General features: G+C 37.1%; 1 protein-coding gene across 3 annotated transcripts in view; it reads right to left on the bottom strand.

Moving 5' to 3' along the window:
• DYM (dymeclin) overlaps positions 1-13,927 on the bottom strand; it is a 272,348-nt gene that overhangs the window by 68,460 nt on the left and 189,961 nt on the right. For all 3 annotated transcript variants that reach the window (XM_087819082.1, XM_016225068.2, XM_016225069.2), the window contains one exon: positions 4,106-4,208. In XM_087819082.1, the coding sequence (XP_087675208.1) occupies positions 4,106-4,208 (103 nt within the window). The remainder of the gene's footprint in view (positions 1-4,105; positions 4,209-13,927) is intronic.

The raw sequence follows: 13,927 nt of genomic DNA on the forward strand, positions 1-13,927 counted from the left end.
TAGTATATGTACTGTTGAAGTAAGCATACTTCATTCCTTTTTATTGTTGTATAATATTCCATTGTATGGATATACCACCTTCTATTTATGCATGGACCAGTGATGGGCATTTGGGTTGTTGCCATTTTGGGTCTATTATGAATAATGGTGCTATGAACCTTCACGTTTTTGCATGGACATATGTTTTCAATTCCTTAGGGGTGTTTATTACCATATGCTGGGTCATATGGTTATTCTTTGTTTAGTCTTTTGAGAAACTACAAATTGTTTTCCAAAGCAGCTGCATAATTTTACATTCTCAATAGCAGTTATATGAGGATTCTAATTTCTCCACACCCTCAACAACGCGTGTGATTATCTGCCTTTATGATTATAGTCATCCTAGTGGGTGTGAACTTTATTATGGTTTTGATTTGCATTTCCCTAATGGCTAATGATGCTGAGCGTCTTTTGATGTGCTTATTGGTCACTTCTTTGGAGAAATGTCTATTCAGACCCTTTGCTCATATTTTTTAATGTAGTAAAGCTTTATTGTTGATTTGTATCACAATCCAATAGGGTACCCAGTTCACCTTCCATGAGATGATTCAGGGGTCTGGACACTGCCAGCCTGAGACTTCAGAATCTCTCACTGGATTTCCTGCATCTAGCTAGCAGATGATAAGGGGAAGAGAAGTGTGGAAGATGGTGCAGTGGTGACACCACTTCCACCTACATTATTCCCCCAGCGAGAGCTACTCAGATACTGCCCCCCACCCCTGCCCCTGTCAAGATGCAAGGGTATTGGAAAATGTTGCTTAGCTTAATCAGGAAAGGAAATGGGTTTTTCTGATTCTGGTTCTTGTTCTTTCCAACTTATGCCTTTGCATTTCATTGCTTGGAATGAAATAGAAGAGTTTGACATAAGGAAAGATTAAATAATCCTTTGATGATCAAAGGGCAATATAATTTGGTTCCGAATGGGTCCACCTAGAATTAAAGTTAGAGTCTTCTCATCTCAAATAGTTGCTAAGGTGATTGTTAGAAATTAGGAAAACAACGCTTATATGACATTGTGACAACATTCATAACTAAAAACCATGCTTATAGTTTAAAAAGCAACTCTAACTCATTTATTATTTTCATTTTATTTTCTATATTGAGGTTCTGTTGACCAAAGTTGTTTATTTAAAAAATTGTTGACAGACTCTTTAACAATCCTCCCCTGTCCCTTAGTTACTGAATTAAATTTTACAAAACCCTGATATAAAGGCACCGAAGCTTAGCCAAGTCCACTGAACTTCACTTGCCTTCCTAAATGCCTTTATTGCCCCTGTAGAGGCTGCAGAACTAGCTATCACTCTCTGTGGCAGGCGTTCTTTCTCCCCACAGAGGACCTGAGTGCAATTTTTTTTATTTCCCCTTAAGCAGCCAGGGCATTTCCTCATTATTCAGAATTTGGTGGAAGGCTTCAGGTTTCCCCTGAGACATTCAGGCAAACATAGTTGTACTATAGTAATAATACTAATGTTTTTGTAACTTGCTATTTGCTTTCTATGTTGTTACTCAATTGGCTTGTGAATTATACAGTATAATGAGAATAAACATTTTCTTAATAAACTCAGAAACCTCTAGGTAGTCTGAAAGTACTCTATGTACTACAGTGAGAAGAAAAACATATCCTTCTTTTAAGTACTTATCCAAAATCTGTGCTACCGGAGTTTACCCAATCCTGGGGTGGGAAGTATACATTGGGGGAACTACTGCTGCCTTAAGGCCTTCTCATTTTCCTTTTTCATCTTTTATAAACGAGTGGTACAAAGCATTAATCCAGGACACAGAATTTTATGTGGTTGTTGGTTGGCAAAGACACTTAAGTAAAATTTCTGGGGAAGAGGAAGGAGGAACATATTTTATTTCCCAGTTAATGACCAATTTAAAAGAGCGTGACAATGAGAATGTGGTTTTAAATGTGTAAATCACTTATACGTGGTGTTAGAGCAATGGGAATGGCGAATAAAAAACAGCAACACTGAGCTATCACAAAAGAACATACTGCAGGGCTTACTTTTAGGTTGCTGTTTTCTTTAATCACCTTCAGATCAGTGGCAGGAGGAGTGCTTCGCAGTTATCATCACTACTAGTGAATCAGTGTTACCCACCCTCTTCAATTAACTCTGAGGAAAGGCAGCAAAATTCAAGTTCATGAACCCATTCAGAAAATGTTGTGCTTTGTAAAGTCTCATACACACAAATGTTAAAATAAGGACTGTTAATGACAGATCTCAAATGGAATTTCCCCAGTATTTCTAGGAAACAGATGCTGCAACAAATTCATTTTTACTTAGTGAAAATTTCATGCAAGAAGAAAATAGTGACTCAAAAACTGTGAAGTTCAATGGGAGAATTCATATGTCTGTTAAAAGAGTTCAACATCCTCTCATTGCACCATCACCTCCATAATTGGCAAGTACTATTAAATATGACCCATTTTTTCAAAGAAATATCAATTTTCTGCATTCTTATTAGAGGGGAATGCTGCTAGGGCAACCTCAAGACTATGTACATTCAGCACATTTTCATGAAATAACAACACAGAAATACTATGTGAATCAAATGGTAATTGTACAAAAATAACAAAACATTTACAGATGAACCAAATTCAAATTCTTAATAAACATAATCCCCACCACCACTCAGACCATAACGAAAGTTTCGAAGGAGCCATTAAGAAGAAACAGTTTTCTTATAACAAGTCATGGTACGGATAGAAGTAAGTGAGCTATTATACTAATTTTTTAAAAAGTGAGAATATTCAACTAGCAGGAAAATCTTAAAAGATAACTCTTTTTATGTGTGTGTGTGTCAGAGAAGTACTTCGGAATTATAAACTTAATACCTTAATGGGAGGATAGATTATATCACATACACATACACACAAAATAAATAAATAAAAGAAGAAAAATAGCACCAGTCAGGCTGTGGCTGCACACAGCTATCTCTGTTTATCAGTGACTGCTATCCGGACTGGGTGCTGTTCCCACAGTCTCATATCAGCACAACCATTTAGAAATGAAACAAACCACAGGAAACAAGCAAAACAACTCTCCAGCTGTCTGGTATGCACCGCCACTTCAAAATCAGAATCTAAAAATTCTCTCATAAGGTTTCTAAATATCAAACCACTAAGTTGTTGTCTGGGGATTTAGGGAGGTCCTTATTAGAGCTTGATGAACTACTTCTGTGGTTTATGATAAGATAATTTTTAGCATAGTCACCTACACCATGTCCCAAAGTATAAGAAATGTCACAGACAGTGGCACTGCCCCATAGGAGCTCATAATGCACTCTCCTTCCTATTATTATATAATACTATTCCATCATCATCCTGAGGTCAAGTGGCATTACACTCTTCATCTTTAAAGTGGATGGAATGAAGGCAGTGTGTTATTGCTGTTCTCTGCTGATCATGGCTGACAAGACTAGAGTAGCATACTGACCTGAGCAAAGCCAATTAGAGTCTCTTTCCCAGGAAGTGAGAATTAGGGCTTGAAGACTCTGATCAGGGAGCTAATGGCCTGACACTCACAAGGACATGTTATAGGTTGGGAGCTGGGAAGAGGAAGGGTTGGGGTCGCTATTTCAGTCAGTGAATGGAGAAACCTGGCCTATAGGAAGCAGAACAACAACACTGAAGCAAAAAGCAGCAGAGCACAGAAACTAAATGGCCTCAGAAAGACAGGATATTCTTGAATCCAATGGTTTGTCAATATTCAGTTCTTGTTCTCTAGAAATTCATGTTTAGGTCCTCCCCTTGAATGAGAAACCTTTGCATATTTCCTACAAAACCCCTCCCTTTATTTTTCTGTAATTAGTTTGAGAGGGTTTCTTGACTAAGGTAATGAGTCCTAATTATTAAAAGTCATTGGTTTAGGGTTGATTTTCTTCAATCATTTGTTAAGAATCTTTAATTTTTTCACCCTTGACTTACGATACCACTCTTGTGTATTAGAGACTTCTAGGGCACTAGGATCACAGGCAGATGTTAAGAAAAGGGGGTATTTTTATTTATAAGTTTAGCAATGAAAGGAAAAATTTTTATTGACAAAGTAAGGTAACTACTTACATAATCTGGTAGAGGAACATCATTGGAACTTAGCGAACCTCTCAAGGACTGTGTGGCTTGTTCCAGAACTTTGTTGTGTTTTTTAGACAGCAAGGAAAACAAACTGAAAAAAATAAAAAACTCCAGTTATCTTAAAAGAACTGTGTCTCCTTTCCTAGGTCTTAATGTGAAATTATATAGTTCCACAGAACGTCAATCATTCTAAAATACATTTGCAATGATTATTTTTTCATGCCTGTGTTAACAGCAGGATTAACAATACTATTGAGGTAACAAAAAATGAAATGAATAGAATGTTTAAATTATAAAAGTTGTAAAGTATATAAAAACTGACAAGTTAAAATTATATTTTAAACATAGGAGAAATTTTCAGAAGATTGCTATAGTGGAAAAAATAGCAGACAAATATTTAGAAAATCTGGGTTATGAAATGACTATGAGTAACTCACAGTATAATTTATTACAAGTCACATGAGCTTGTTATATCTCAATTTCTCATCTTTCAATTAAATGTGTTGGGTTAGATTATTTCTCTAGTATAATATAGAGTCTATGATTTATATTCATATTTCTCAAAAAGAATGATTTTATACATATAATAAGATTTCTTCCTCTGACTATGATGAATTACCAGGTACTAAATAACTCTCCTCTTATAATCAGCTAATAAACTGGACAAAATATATGAAACAACTGTTTTCAGATGTTATACAACATCTGAAGTGCAGGATCCTGATCCCTAAAAGAAGAGAGATCTACCTATGGTGAGTTTCTGCCTAGAGGAACATTCTAGGCTGTGGCTCATAATGGCGGGACCCAAACAGTACACATTCAATACTGTGTTGAGCTGAGAAGACAGAGATATGAATTTGGGGGTGCTGTGGCAACTGGAATTTACAGGGCAAATTATCAGATGGGAGAGAAATGCAAGCGAGAAGTCCAGAAATCTGCCAAAAGGTCTGAGTGTTTGGCTAAATAGTAAGCTGTATAGTACAGAGAAAGATCCCACGTGGTGTGGCAGTTAAACAATTATCCAAGAGATGAAAACTGAACAGAGACTTTTGGAGGTCACAAAAGAATGAGGATGCTGGAATGCCAATCAGCTGGTGTGGATAAACTCATGGAGCATGGGCATTCATTTGACTTCTCGGAAAGGCCATGCTTTAGAAGTAGAACTAATCTAACCCAGAGTAAAAATTATTCCATTCTAAAATGTACCTTAACAGACCTAAAATGATCAATTTTCAAAGGATAAAGCTAATTTACATTAAATATAAATGGGTTAAACACTCCAATTAAATGGCAGAGATTGTCAGACTGGATAAAAGGCAAGACCCAATCACATGCTATTTACAAGAGTCACACTTGTAAATTTAAAGACACAGATAAATTAACACTGAAATGATGCAAATAAAGATATAAATACTAATCATAGGAAAGCTGGAGTGGCCCAGCCAGCGTGGCTCAGTGGTTGAACATCGACCTATGATCTAGGAGATCGAGATTCGATTCCCAGTCAGGGCACATGCCTGGGTTGGGGGCTCAATACCCAGTAGGTGGCGTGCAGGAGGCAGCCAATCAATGACTCTCATCATTAATGTTTCTATCTCTCCCTCTCCCTTCCTCTCTCTGAAATCAATAAAAACATTTTTAAAAAAAAGATGAAATCATTAAAAAAAGAAAAAAAAAAGACAGCTGGAGTAGTTTTATTAATATTAGAGTAGGCTTTCAGGGCAAGAATGTTATTATTAGAAATAGAAAGATTTTATAATGATAAAAGGGCAATTCACCAAGACGACAAAACAATCCTAAATGCTTCAAATATACATAATTATATAATTAAATCTACTATAGCTAATGAATTAAGAAATCCTCTTTGGGTTAGATGGCAGCTTAAAAATAAATGCAGTTCTGATTCCATGTACTTTTCCATATAAATTTGAGGTATAATTTGTAGTTCTTTTAAAAAAATGCCAAAAATATTACTCTAGTATTTCTTAGTGATACCCTGCTAAATAAAATATTACTCTGGCTATCTTTTTAGGAAAATCCCTAATTATTTCAGATGGTTTAAATGGGATACTCACTGAAGACAAGGCTACTGAGTATTCTTTCCAGATTAAGTTTTAACATTATCAAGAATAAAAATTCCTTAAACATTGATTGGTAATGCTGGATGTTATACAAAGCAAATGTAACAGGTGCAAGAAACTCCTCTAAATCTATACTTCAGTAGAGTTGGAAGAAGAAATAATTAGTGAAATAATTATTGAATGAATAAGTGTGAAATTGTATAATACTGATTAAGTACTAAGCATATGTATAAGAAAGAAATTTCTTTGAAATGGAATAGTCCAACAAAGTTTCATGAGGTGTTATCTTATATAGAATCTTTTAAAAAAATGTATCTTTATTGTTGAAAGTATTACAGATGTGTTCCCCCCCCCCCCCCCGCTCAGCTACCCCTCTTCACTGCACTATTGTCTGTGTCCATGGATTAGGCATATATTATATAGAATCTTGAAGAAAAAGGATTTGTGGAAGAGAAAAGGCATTTCTAAATAGAAGGCAAAGCACAGAGGCAAAATAGGGGAAAGTGAGAAGACTGGAATAAAAATGCTATATAAAGAAGTAGGAAAGCCTGGCCGGCGTGGCTCAGCAGTTGATCATCGAGGAGATTGAGGTTTGATTCCCAATCAGGACACATGCCCAGGTTGTGGGATGGATCCCCAGTGGGGGGTGTAAAGGAGGTGGCCCTTCAATGACTCTCTCTCATCACTGATGTTCATCTCTCTCTCTCTCTCTCCCTCTCCCTTCCTCTCTCTGAAATCAATAAAGATGTATTTAAAAAAAGAAGTAGGAAATAAGATTCCATCTATAAGGGTATGTGCATTTTTTTCAATCATTTTATTTTTCTGGGGTCTTCTCCATTTGAATTTAGTCTTGCTTTGTTTTGTTTTTCCTTTTTAGAGTTAAAAGTAAATACTATACTTTCTACTCAAGCCCATTCCCATGACCCATTGGTAACTAATGTTAGCAGTTCATTGTATATGATTCCAGAAATGTTATATGCATCAAGAATAAATGAATACTGTCTATTTACATCCATCTTTTTTATTCCACAAAATATAAACTGTTTGTACCTGCACGTCTCTTCTTAACAATATATTTTTTGATTCATTCAACAAACATTTATGGAGTGTCAGTTACTTGATACCTAAGCGTATGGCTATACCATAATTTAACTAGTCCATTATAAATCACTGCAATGTATAAATATAAATAGTACTGCAATGAATACCTTTGTACACAATTTTTAACCTACCTGAGGGGAGACTATCGATAAATTCCTTGAAGTAAAACTGCTGAGTAAAAGAATTAAAGAACAGAACAGTGAACTGCATTAGGGTGTGTATGTGTGTGTACTTTTAAAGTTTTTTTATTGATTTTTTAGAGAGAAAGGAAGGGAGAGGGAGAGAAAGAGAGAAACACTGATGTGAGAGTGAAACATCAATCGGCTGCCTTCTACATGCCCCCTACCGGGGGATCAGGCCCACAACCCAGGCATGTGCCCTGACTGGGAATCAAACAGGCAACCTTTAGGTATATGGGACAATGCCCAACTAACTGAGCTACACCGGGTCAGGGCGGGGTATATATTTTTTGATGTACAAATCATTTTAAAGGTGATGAAAATAAAAAGGTCAGAGTATATTGGGATAGTGTATAACACATATTCACATGAAAATACATAAACAGGGAAATCAGTAGTTTTCTAATTGGTTTCAGTACATTTTCTGGAATAATTTCACATGTTCTTTTGAGACACAGAACTTTGGTGGTCAACTGTAGTTTAGTGCATGGACTCAGAGGCATAAATTGGATACCCAAATAGAAAGGGAAAATAATAAACATACCTGGAAGAAGTGAGTTCTTGGTGTTAGTAAGAGTGAAAGAGGGCAAGTGAAGCAACACCGCATACTCCGTTGAGTTTACAAAATACCAGATCTCAGGCACTGTTTTGTGGGTTCAACAAACCTGGGACTCAGTGTCCTAAAAGTGTAACTTCAGAGGACAGAAGAGGTAATCTATGATAACTTTCATTATTGGTAAAGGAAAATTATTAAATGAGTCCTAGGAATTGAAGCAAAAAGGATTTAAAATTGTTTCCTTTGGAGAAGAAAGGCTAGTTTACGTATTTTAAAAGAGAATCCTAACAATCCTCTTTCCTTGTTAGGAGACAAAACAAGGAAGTTAGCTTCAATTCAAACATAAGCTCTTTCACTTGGGCATAATGGAAAATTTGACTATTAAGGGCATAAAAATGTTGAAATGGTCCACCTTAAGTAGTTGTGGCTACTGTTTCCAGCTGTTTTTAAGAAAGCTGGTGTAAAAAAGATGCTGTGAGGTCACTTCCAGTTTTCTATCATGAATGAGAAACAAAGAATTCACACTTCAAGTTGTTATTCTCCTACAAATTAATAGGCTTTTCCCAGGTCTTATAGCTAGAGCTTTCAAATTTTAGTGTTTTGTTTTTTTCAATTCTAATTTTGGCTTTAATTTAGCATTTTTAAGGCAAAGTGACCTAAGTTTATATGAGACATGACTTGCATATTGCTGAGAAAAATAACTTTTGCTTAAAACTTTGTATTCCTAGTACCAGCCCTAGCTTAATGCTAGAGTAAGTAATATGTGATGTGCCTATAAAAGGATAATTTGGATTTTAAAAATAAGTGAAAATAACTTTCAAGTGTGCTTAATATCTACTCAGTCAGGATAGGGCTGCCAGAATTTTCTTTTTAATGAGAAAAAGACTAGATTTTTCTCTTTGTACATGAAAGCTCATTACAAATTGGTTTAATAATGAAATACTGAAAAAAACTTATCAAGAACAGAATGAATGAGTAAACTGTGGGATATTCATACAATGAAATCCTATGAGCAATTTAAAATGATCTAAAACCACATGTAATAATATGGATAAATCTCAAAAACAATGTTGTTCTACAAGCAAGGAGCCCTTGTAGAAGAATGTGAACAAGGAGATATTATTTATATAGTGTTTAAAACATGCTAAAAATATGACGTATCTTTTACAGTAAAACATAGGAAATAATAAAATATATATGGAAATGATAAACATTACACATGGATAGCCATTATTCTCTGAGAAAGAAGGAAATGGAATCAGAGAGGAAGAAATAAGGGATTCAATGAGTGTGTGCATTCTCCACCCCACCCCAAATGTTCTTTTGTTTATACTGAACACATACACAGGAGATTGCCATATTACTCTTTTTTTTTTTTTTTGCTGTACACCTGAAATATTATATACAGTTAAAAAGTTGGATAAAAAGAATACACTATCCTGGAGAAAACAGTGCCTGCCAGTAGACAGCATTCAGGAAAGAAAGCAGCATGTAAATAGAATATGTGCAGTCAGTACAACCTGCAACATGCTCAGAAAACCACAAGCTGCTGAAAAGGGCTACAGTTTAGGGTGCACAGTTGGTGGCAGGAGACAAGACCAGAATGAAAACAGTTTGAAGACAGACTGAAGGGCTACTATGGTACATCAAAAAAGCCCTGGTCTTTATTCTATATGGAGTGAGAAGCTAATGGAACATCAGTCTTACTAAATGATGAAAGAGACACAGTTCCTGGCCTCCGAGGAGCTCAAAGTCTAACGGGATAAGAAAAGTGTCTACAATACTGAAACCAGAGAATGCCATGGGTCTGAAGAGTGTGCTGTGGGAACACAGAGGAAGTTAGGCACATTTCACAGAGAAAAATCTATCTTGACTGTGACCTTGAGGGTCAGGGCATTTGCTAGCTGAGAAAAGTAAAGGAGGAGGGAGAGCAATTCAGAAAGGGGAAACAGTGGATAAGGGGAAAGGCACAGAGAGACTTTAGAAAAGTACTAAGAGCTTACAAGGCCAGAACAGTGAAAGTCCAAGGAGGTGAGAGGTGGCAAGAGATGAAATGAAGCTGGCAAGATAGGCAGGGGCCTGTTAAAAAACAAAACAAAACATGCTAAGAGGTCTGCATTGCAGCTTGTCAAGTCACTGAGAGAGACAGCAAGTCAAATATTTACAAAGAACCTATGATGTGCCAGGCAATGTACAAGCTTCCTGGGATACAGTGACAAGCAAAAGCAACGTGGTGTTTGTCCTGCCCTCCTCCTGAAAGACGTGGTCAGGTCAAAGAGGATACACTTACATAGAAGGTTCTACTGCCAGGCAGTGATGGAGATGAGTGTGGAATGCTGTGGGGACATAGATGAGGGCTACCTCATTCTGGAGATAATGCCTGAGCTGAATCTGAGTGAACAATCTGGAGTTAGCCAAGCAAATGAGGCAATGGTAAAGGTAATCTGGGCAGAGAAAAAAAGCATGGAGGAAGACAGAGAAACCTGAGCATAGCGTTGCTGGTGCAGGAAACAGCACAGCACACACGTTTATAAGGTGTTAAGTATACGATGGAGCACCACAATATGGCTGCGTAATAGTGGGACAGTTCATAAAGCACCTCTTCAGAGTCTCACCTACACCATAGGCTTCATCTTGAAAGCCAGAGGTGTTCTATGATAGCAGGGTTACAATAAGAAAAAGAGACCAAAAGCCAAGCTGTTGTGTTTGGTGTTCAGGTAGGGGGTGTGGGGAGAGGAATGGGAAGGAAAGGTGACTGATATTCCTTGTTCGTCTATATCCTCAATCTCTCCCTAATGCTTTTTTTCTCTCTCCCTTTCCCTCTCTTTCTCTCTCTCTTTCTTTCTTCCTTCCTTTCTTCTTCTTTTCCCCTTCCTTCCTTCCTTCCTTCCTTCCTTCCTTCCTTCCTTCCTTCCTTCCTTCCTTCCTTCCTTCCTTCCTTCCTTCCTTCCTTCCTTCCTTCCTTCCTTCCTTCCTTCCTTCCTTCCCTCCCTCCCTCCCTCCCTTCCTCTTTCCCCTTCCTTCCCTCCTTCCTTCCTTCCTTCCTCCCCTTTCCTTTTCCCTTTCCCTTCCCCTTTCCCCTTTCCCCCTTCCCCTTCCCCTTTCCTTTTTAATCCTCACCCAAGGATATTTTTTTCATTCCTTTTCAGAGAGAGTGGAAGTGAGAGAGAGAGAGAAACGTCAATGTGAGAGAGACACATCGATTGGTTGCCTCCCACACACGCCTCAACCAGGGCCAGGGATTAAGCCTGAAACCAAGGTATGTGCCCTTGGCCGAAATCGAACCCAGGACCCTTCAGTCTGCAGGGCGACCCTCTAGCCACTAAGCCAAACCAGCTAGGGCTCTCTCATCTTATGGTGGCCATAGAGTTCCTGCCATAGAACCCAGGGGCTCCTAAAAGCAAAGTTTGGAAATCAGACTTGAGCAGTGAGGCACAAGTAGATAACGATTACATTTGTTTTAAAAGGATTCCTCTGCTCCAAGAGAGAAGGATGGACAGGAGTTGGCAAGGGAACAAGAGCAGAAACAGAAAGATCCTTTAAGTAACTTTTATACTGCTAAAAGTAAGAGATGAGGTGCCCTTGAACTAAAGCAAATATGAATTATTTGGAAGACACAGAGAGTGAAAAAAGGGAATCACCGATGATGACTAACTTGGAAAACTTAGTGGCTGGCTGAGAATGTGACTGGACATGCTAGAGAAATACAGGAGCTAAAGAGTAGGGAGAAGGCCCAGGAAAACAAAGTTATGCCTTAAAGAAAATAACAACAGCAGCAGCTCCTTTATAAATCCCAAAGAGCTATTAAAATGCAAAGAAATACAAAATATCATTAAAGTCATTAAAGGCAGAGCTACGTTTAGAAACCAAATCTCTTTACACCAAGCTTCATGCGCTCTCCTTTGCAGGCTGATTCCTTTCCTGCAGGAACCCCCTTCCTTCCTCCTCTGGGCCCATCTAAATGCTGTCTCTCCTTCAAGGCAGAAGAATTCCAAGCTGCTGGTTTTCCATTCCCTCTGTGAAAGATTCCTCTATCCTGTGCTCTCCCTGCCTCTGAACTACACCAACTTCTTGACTACTTAGATGGCACTTAAATACAGTCTTACATTGCTGTTTACCTTATTTTTAATCAGCTTCATTGAGAAATAATCTACATATAATAAAACTTACCAATTTTAAGAATAAAATTTGATGAGTTTTGAAAATTATAAACCTTCATGTAACTTGTCACCATCATCATGATATTGAACATGTCCATTATTCCAAAAAGTTCCCATATGCCCTTCATAGTCAATCCCTTCCTCCAATATGCCCATCCCTGTAAACTTGCTTCAGGCAACCACTGATCTATTTTATCACTATGGTTTTACCTTTTCTATAATTTCATGTAAATGGAATCACAGCATATGTACTCCTCTGTGTCTGGCTTCTATCACTTAGAGTGTTTCCCAAATTTGCCCACATTGTTTTGTGTATCATTCTTTTTTATTGCTGAGTAGTTTTCCACTGTATGAACACACCTCCATTTGTGTATCTGTCCACTGATGGACATTTGGTTCATTTCCAGTTTTGAGTTATTATGAATAAAGCTGCTATAAACATCCTTGTACGAGTTTTTATGTGAACATATGTTTTCATTTCTCTTGAATAACTACCTAGGAGTGGGATTGCTGGGTTGTATGCTATTTAACTCTGTAAGAAACTGCCAAGCTGTATGTTCTACATTCTTGCTAGCACTTTATTTCAGTCTTTTTAACTTTAGCCTTTCTGTTGGGTATGATTAATTTTCATTCCCCTAGTGAGTTTTCTTGTGCTCATGTTTTTCTTTGGTGAAGTGTCTATTCAAATTATTTGCCACTAAAAAAAAAAAATCCATATTGTTGTTCTTCATGAGTTGTGAGAGTTCTTTACATATTTTAGATACAAATCTATTATCAGGTATATTTCTGTAAATAATCTCTCACAGACTAGGATGGGGGGGTGTCTTTTCAATTTCTTATACTATATGGTCCACCTGTGAATAATACCTGGTTATAACGGTATGAACATTGACTACTGATCTAACCTAAAATTACCGTGTAACTGTATTGGAGGAATGGGGAAAGAGGCACCTTGGAGTGTATGCAGGTGAATGTGTGTAGCTGCTGGAGAGTTTAAGATGATACCTAATTCTTTTGAAACATTGGTCTTTTCACAGAGAATGTTTTTATTCCTCATTCTACTTCTCTTCTTCACCTCATGAAAAAAATCCCCCTATCTATTCAGAGAAAGTGGAGCAGACCAATGATCACCAAGGGCAAGATTCAGGTAGCCTTAATAGAGGACAATCAGACCAACTTAGAGGTGAGGGAAAAGGCTGAGAGAGAAAGGGACAGGTATTGGGTGGCTCTAATAAATGTTAGAATGGGCAGAGGATTAAAACCTGTTAATAATATAAAAATGTATCAGTCTGTGAAGATTAGAACAAATTCATTTTATAAAACATGCCCCTTAGTACTTGTAGAATATAACAGAAACAGTAACTACTCAGGTTTTCCCTAACTATCAAGTTATATAATATTAATTATTTGTTTTAAATACGCTGTTTTATGCTTTTAAATTACTATATATATTGTACACATGGTTTTTTTTCTTTCATATACGAAGTTCATTTAAGGCCTTGACTGTATAACTTTTTTTTGCAGTGTTGTGCATACAAAAGGGTCTCAAATATGCTTGCTGCTAATATTTGTCTGTCTTCTTTTTCTCTTCCATCTTTCTTACTCCAGTAAAAGAAATACATCAGTATTCCTGTCTTACAAAACTGGAAACAAGGTCTTTGTTTTTAGTAAAAGAAAAAAAAAAAATCTTATTTTTAAGGACCTAAAATTAAAATGGAGATGGCTAACTACGT

The sequence above is a fragment of the Miniopterus natalensis genome, chromosome 7, assembly GCF_054644295.1.
Source record: "Miniopterus natalensis isolate mMinNat1 chromosome 7, mMinNat1.hap1, whole genome shotgun sequence".
NCBI classification, from domain to species: domain Eukaryota; kingdom Metazoa; phylum Chordata; class Mammalia; order Chiroptera; family Miniopteridae; genus Miniopterus; species Miniopterus natalensis.